Source organism: Fulmarus glacialis, unplaced genomic scaffold (genome assembly GCF_000690835.1).
Source record: "Fulmarus glacialis isolate BGI_N327 unplaced genomic scaffold, ASM69083v1 scaffold19758, whole genome shotgun sequence".
NCBI classification, from domain to species: Eukaryota; Metazoa; Chordata; class Aves; order Procellariiformes; family Procellariidae; genus Fulmarus; species Fulmarus glacialis.
In genome coordinates, this window is record NW_009226573.1 from 1 (window position 1) to 7,613 (window position 7,613).

At 43.8% G+C, this 7,613-nt stretch overlaps 1 protein-coding gene across 1 annotated transcript; it reads left to right on the top strand.

Annotated features, from left to right (window-relative positions):
• Positions 1-41: 41 nt before the first annotated feature.
• Positions 42-1,519, top strand: LOC104080459 (potassium voltage-gated channel subfamily A member 6-like; the record flags this gene model as incomplete). Its single annotated transcript, XM_009582857.1, has 1 exon — positions 42-1,519. A coding segment is annotated over one exon (891 nt), but the record flags the coding sequence as incomplete, so codon positions are not given.
• Positions 1,520-7,613: the final 6,094 nt, after the last annotated feature.

Below are 7,613 nucleotides of genomic sequence, written 5' to 3' on the forward strand. Positions count from 1 at the left end.
CTGGCGATGAGGCGCTGCTCCTGCCACCGCCACTACCAAGTGGGACTCCGCCGCCCCTGCGCCCCACCGCTGGCACTGGTCCCTTCTTCACCGACCCCTTCTTCCTCATCGAGACCCTGTGCATCATCTGGTTCTCCTTTGAGCTCCTCGTCCGCTTCTTCGCCTGCCCCAGCAAGCCCGAGTTCTCCCGCAACATCATGAACATCATCGACATTGTGGCCATCATCCCCTACTTCATCACTCTGGGCACTGAGCTGGCTCAGCAGCAGCAGCAGAAGCAGCAGCCCGGCAGCAGCAGCAACAACGGGGGCCAGCAGCAAGCCATGTCCCTGGCCATCCTCAGAGTTATCCGCCTGGTCAGAGTCTTCAGGATCTTCAAGCTCTCCAGGCACTCCAAAGGGCTGCAGATCTTGGGGAAGACTCTCCAGGCCAGCATGAGGGAGCTGGGCCTCCTCATCTTCTTCCTCTTCATTGGGGTGATCCTCTTCTCCAGTGCTGTCTACTTTGCAGAGACTGATGACCCCGACTCCCTGTTCACCAGCATCCCTGATGCTTTTTGGTGGGCAGTTGTGTCCATGACCACCGTGGGCTATGGGGACATGTATCCCATGACAATTGGTGGCAAGATTGTGGGTTCCTTGTGTGCCATCGCGGGTGTGCTCACCATTGCCCTCCCTGTCCCTGTCATCGTGTCCAACTTCAACTACTTCTACCACCGAGAGACTGATCATGAAGAGCAGTGCCAGTACACCCACGTCACCTGCGGCCAGCAGCAGTCACCCTTCTCTGAGCCCAAGAAGGGGGACAGTAATCAGTCTCTCAGCAAATCTGAATTCCTGGAAGCAGAAGATCTGGAGTCCATGAAATATTCCAACTTCATTCCTCCCAACAACCAGGGTTATAAAGAGAAGAAAATGCTGACAGAGGTGTGATCAGTTTTGTTATCCTGGGTCCAGACACGGAGCTGCAAGCTGCTGCACAGCCGTCTTCCTACTAGCAGCTGGATCTATTCAGCATTTACATGCCAGACTGTGAATTGTAAACAGAATGATTGTGATAATGGGCTCTTCTGTCCTGATTTGCTGTTTCTCATTACCGTGTGCAGCCAGAAATGTTCTTGCTTTATTCCGTGGAGAGCTAGCTGTCATCCCCCACTCCCTCGTGAATTTGTTTCCCTGAAGACTGCTTTAATCCAATATCTGCTCTGAAACCTAGCCTTTCTACTCCACTAGCAGAGAAGCCCTTGCCACTACTTCAGCTGAAGGATTCGGCAGGGAGTAAACAGTTAAAGGGGCTACAAACATCTGGCTCAAGCTGTGCCCTTAGTTCCTGTGCCAGCGCAGTACCCTTGGCTGTGGGATCAGTCACGCCTGCCATGCCATTGCCTTTGAATAATGGAAACGCTGTAGCCAGCATCACAGTGAGTTCTGCAGCTGTAGGGGAAAGTCAGCAAGCAGATGCCTGCCTTCTTTGCAACCCTTGGCATGCTAAAGATCCTCTTGGTTTATGTTTCAAAAAAGGTGCATAGATCTAAAAGCTCTTTGCGACTTGTGACCATTTATCAAAAACAGGCTTAAAGAAATCAACAGGCTTGGTGAAGATTCTCTATGTTTTGAGCTTATTTCAGCCTTATTTATGCCAGTGCCCTGATGTTAATTGGCTTTTATCATACCAACTTAATCTTCATAGTGGTAAGTGCCTTCTGATGCAAGGCGCATTTGAGTAAATTCATTTGTTATCTCCGCAGTTTGTCTCCACACAATAGCGTTTAATGAGATGTACTTTATGCTTCAGATATCCAGTTCTGTATTCAGGCATGTGAGAGCAATTGACTCCACTGCGTTTTTACTGAAGCGTTTGTATAGCTAAGGGAAGTTTGCATGTTGGTATTTTGTTGACATTGCTGAAAAACCCTGACCGCAGACAGCTGCACCTGTGCTGTCTGAAGATGGCACTGATTTAGCAGGTCACAGGCATAAATTGCCCCAGGGTAAAGTGTGTCAACATTTGAGACTGAGATTGGCACGGATACAAACTTCCCTAAGCCATCTGCACAAACCCAACAGCATACCCCAAACCTTTCAAATGAGGGGAGAAACAGCTAGCCTTGAAGAGATGCTTTTGCTGTATTACTGATCTAGCCAGTTCTTGGTTATTTCATGGATAGAAGGCACAGCAATGTCTTTTGCATGCACTAGGTTTTGTGAGAGCAACTTACGCTAGCAATGTAAAATGCATAGCTTGGCCTGCAGTGCTGGGTTTGCCAGGGGACCAGAGATTTGCATCTTAAGATGCACATTTTGCTTCCCAGATAATTTCATTTTTTTCATCAGCTCTGCCTTACACCTAACTTCAAAATGTTTCAAATGCTGCCAGTGGGTGAGAAGGGGAAATGGATGCTTTCAGATTCTATTGGCAAATTTTCCTGCAAGGAAAAGTCTTTCTTGTTTTAAATCTAAGTGTATATTCTGCATTCACATGTGTGCATGTGTATGAAAGCAAAGGCAGCCATTAATGCCTTGCATCGTACTGTATGATATGCATATTAGAATGTACTACATATTGCATGTGACACATGTAATACGTAAACCAGACATAATATCAAGATGCAAAATATATCGAATACATTTTATGTATATGTATATATTATGCTTTTCAATCATAAGGCTAAGAATGCTAAAGGCGTATACTTTAATATAGTCAGAATTGACTATAGAACTGGTTGTGAGATGGGATCTGTTTGCATCTTTGTTACCCTGCTTGTTTTTCGTTGTCTTGAGATCTGGCTCCATGCCTAGAGTGCTTTTATTGTGGCCCCTCCTCATCTGGGCCCTGATCATATGGTAGAAGTTGTTTGTGTAAATCCTAACTGCTGCATTTCTCCAGAGTCCCATTGTCTTCTCAAAGGTTTTTAATGTACCCCGATCTCCCTCGGGGTCAGCGCACAACCATTATATTAAAACCTCTGTTCTCTCTCTCGCTGAAGTCAGTAGCAGAATGCCACTTGTCTCGGTTACTGCAGGTCAGTCTGGGAGACACAAGTGTGGTGTGGTGAGGGCTCTATAGCTGAGAGAAATTTCCCTGAATACATAGGTGCCTAATTCCTCTTTGGTTCATCGGGACTGAGGCAAATGTCTGTGAAGGTCTGGGCCTTGGGAGCCATTCTGCATTCCTTGAAGCATGTAACCAGCCGGTGGGTAAGTAATCCTGGTGAATAAGTGGGACTGAGGAAGGATCAGCAAGGTGGCATCTCTGTTGATTTTTGTGTAAAAAGTTGTCTTGGTCATTGAGTTGATTCAGTAAAAAGCTGCTGTTGTTCTTAGTTGTGTTTCAGGGTCACTGTAATGAAATCTTTTCTGTGAGTGCAAGAGAGTGACTCTTCTTCAAATTTTATGTTGCTGTAGCAGAGGCACTAGAAACTAGCAAAAGAACCTGCTATTCAAGAGGGATGTTTCAAGGCTGCTCCTGTCTCCTAGCAGAATGCCCATGTTTGGGGTTATTTTATGCCTGAGTGTGTCAGCTGATAAAAGTTTCCCCAAAGTAAGATATAAAAAACTCAGGTTAAGCACGGGAGGAGGCATGAGACACACTGAGCCTACGTCAGAAAATTCCTGTGCTTGTTTCTTCCCTTGGGCCTGACCCTGTTGCCCCTGCCAGGCAGGAGCCCTCCCTGCTCAGAACAGGTTGTTCTCCCAACCAGCGTGACAGACGGCTGGGCATGGAGACTCTGGCAAAAAAAAGACGTGAGGCAAGTTACTGGTAGCATAATCCCAATGTGTCTTACAGAGACGCTTTTGTGAAGAGATTTCCTGCTCTCAGGTGAAATTCAGCAGTGAGTTTCTAGCTGGAGTGTTGTCTGCACACAGATGCTTGCACGCATGCACATGCATACACAAAACACCGGTGTGAAGGAACTTTGTGGCAAACAGACAGCTTTGTGCAGTTTTTTGCGATCCACGTTTTTCAGTTCTGAAAAGAAAGTGCAAATGAAAATGTGTAAAACAGGAGTGGTGTTTGCTCCCTGGGTTTTCCATGTTAGAGCTAAGAGAAATACAAAAAGCCAACAGAAGCTTGGAAGCTGTAACCTAGGGACTTTCATTTGGGCATGTAAATCCTTCTCTAAGCATCGCCTGAAAAGCCAGGCAGTGAAGTCCCAGAGTCATCAATAATACTATATATTATAGAACTTCTGGAATTTGACATTGTTATTAAGGAGCCTTTGGATTTTTTTCAAGTGACCGAAGTGACATAGTGGCACCCATGCCATTGACTTTAGAGAGGACTCGTGTCACCAAATCACAGAGATGCTTTCAAAAATCTTGCCTCAAGTTCTCAGCTCTTAGCACTCACTCCTGGATGTTCGAAATACAAATCTGTCTGTCTGTCTAGCTATTTCCTTCTGAAGGCAGAGCACATCCTCGTGAAGCAGAGCAGGCACCTCCAGGGGCTTGTTTCCATAACAACCTCCCAGACGGTTTCTCTCTACCCTGTGACTTTGGCTACAAGCAAAAGCACTCGTTGAATATTTTCAGTTCTCAGATATTAGTACCTTATCTTTACAGCTGTTTTCTTTGCTTACTGAAGATGATCCCATCACCTTATATCATGTACAACTGTCCTGTCCAGCTCCAGACAGACAGTTACCAGCATTTGAAAGCAAGGAGTGCAAACCAGGAGATGGGAAGGGATTTTATCTGTATATCCTTGCACACAGAGAGGTGGGGAGTGTGTGAAGGACAATCTGAGCACTCATAGTCAAGGAGCTGAGGGGCAACTGGCCCGTGAATCCATCATCTGGGTATGTGGTGACAAGGAATATGAGCTAAAGCATCACATTAAAAAACCAGAAACTCCTTTTCAACAATCTCACTAGGAAATAGTTTTGCTGTGGAAGACACTACTGCTCCTTCCTGAACCCTTGACTGTTCTGTGACAATCAGTTCTCCAAATAATTTTCCCACAGGATGTTTTGCACCAAGTCAGAACAGGGCAGAAATCATCTTGTTTGGAGGTGGGGAAGGAAGGAAAGGAAGAATTTTACTGAGGACACCTCTTTTTATCCGCAACTCATCAACTGCATCATAAAAGACTGTAAGCACGAAAGGCATGAAGAGCTGTTTTGCGATACTTCAAAGTCGACATTACTGGTGGATTCCTGCACTTACCTCCAAGATAAAATTCCTATTCTGCTCCTGTTTGGAAAATGTTGTAATTTGGGATTTTTGAGCAATTTTCTGGTTTGGCCCTGTTCCTTTTGATCCAGCTCTCATGGATAAAAATTCACTGCTACAGCAGCTGTGGGGGTGAAGGTGACTGGAGTTGGTGTTCTCTCCTAGGCCTTCTCGTTCAGTGTCCAGAGATCCCTATGGAGATAAAGAAGAATGAGTGTAAAGGAAATTCAGGGCAGCAAGAGAGAGGGTAAGGACTGAAGTGTCTTCCATACTGTGATGGAAAGAAACAGCATCATCCCTAAAAGCAAAGGAACAATCAGCTCCAGCATCTGCTGCTATAGCAGAAGTAGGTAAGGTTTCTTTTTCTTCTGTGAAATGAATGACTAAGAGTTTCTTGCAATTAATGAGGAAGGATTTCCTAATTAAGATTTGCAGCCTAAAGGGAGAATCTGGTTCTAGGTGAAGAAAGAAAGATAATTATAAACTACAAAAATACAGTATGAGCCAGATCGTCACCATCTGCTGATTCAAGTTGACAAAACTCCATTTAGTACAACTACCTTGGTTTATATTGGGCTCCAACTTCAATCTTCTGCATCAAGTCAAAACATATGTACTATTTGTTAAAATGCTTATTTTTGTTTGTTCTTCTCTTGAGGTCCTGTTTACATCAGGGAAAGATCTGCAGAGTACAGCAGGAGTTAACCATAGCTTTCCCAGAAGCTCTCATCTGACTTGAGTCCAAGTAAGTCTACCAAACTCAGCAAAGTTAAGCTTCTCTTTAAGTTTATATTGACAAAAGTAAGACCAGCAGCATTTTTTTTTTTTTTTTCCTCAATGATGCAGACGAATTAATAGAGAAGTTTAAGACTACACGGGATTCTGCCCTCAGCTGCAGCCCTTATAAGCACAAGATAGCTCTATTTACATTGCTGTAACCAAAAGCACAGTCTGAGCCTTTCATCTTTGCTCTTTGGAGCTCACACTCTAGACAAATCCTGTTCTGAAGACATTTGTAGCCATATTATCAGCAGGCTCACAGTCGAATCCCTGACTTGCAGTCATCTGCTTTACACATAAAGTTAAGGAGGGGAGCAGGTGCTTGCAGGATGAAAAGACTTAATCCTCTGAGAAAATGAACAATTGCCAGTGAATGCTGTGTGTCCTTAGCTGCCACCAAAGACAGTTGGTGATGAAATTGCCTGTTAATTATGAGAAGGAGCTCTTCTTGTGCAGGGTCAGGTCCTAAATAAGGCAAGACCCTAGGCAGGGAGATGAACCCAGAAGAATGTTTTTGGGGGAAAGCAGACAGGGACTGCAGTAACATTGATTTCTAGTGTAGCTTCTGTTGTTAGTACATGTCAATTCTATATGCCTTGCCTAACTGGCGGGTTTTCACTTGCTCCAGGGAAGTCTGTCTGGGGCTTGTTGGCTGGCACAAAAGCTTGAATATTATAGCATGGTTTTACGCTTTGGGAAACACATAACTGTGATCAGTGTGGGTTTTACATCCCTAAAGCATAAACATTCATTGATAAATGTTCACCGCAGGAAATATCCATGTTGTGTGTAGTGCAAATTAAGAGGGGCTGAAGCAATAGATTGAACTTTCCTGTGTATGACTTTTTCTTAGTGAAAGAAAGGAAAGGATTCACAGAAGGGAAAGTGCTCATCAACTGCCGTTGTCACCCTAAAATACTGAAGCCGTGTTGCCTATTCATTAGAGACAAGACTCCTGGGAAACCTCTGTCTTCATACAAAATATCATTGAAAGTTCAGTAAGTCGTTCTTTGGCTTCACTTTCACTAAATGGATATAGAAACATAGAATAATAGAATCATTTAGGTTGAAAAAGTCCTTTAAGATCATCAAGTCCAACCATAAACTTAACGCTGCCAAGTCCACCACTAAACCATGTCCCTAAGTGCCACTAAGTCCCACATCTACATGTAATATATATTCACTCAGTGGTGTAAAGTTTTGGAAGACCCTTAGTCAAAAAGTGCTATAAATCACAAATTTACCAATTTAATTACCAAGTTTACCATTTAAATTACCACATTTAATTGGTATTGTAGCCATTGTTTGTTTAAAGAAAACTGGCGGTCTCGATTCTGTTGTCTATGTGAGGTTAGATAAATGCATCCTTGAGGATATGAATGGTGTGACTCCTGATTTAAGTAACTATGAGAGGCGAATCAGGCCCAAAGAAGAGGGCTGTAAAGGCAGGTGTCTAGAATAGATCTCTTTAAGTGTTGTAGATACACATTGGTCCATTCACCTAAAAGGTTGTACAAAATTTTACACCAACAGAAGATTCAGCTTTTAGAGTACATCTTGGTTTATTCTCTTACATTCTCTGGAGAGAAATTAAATGGTATTTTACAAGAAAACTGGAACATTACTGTCTCCTCTTGCTGTTCGTTGATGCATCTGTTGTTT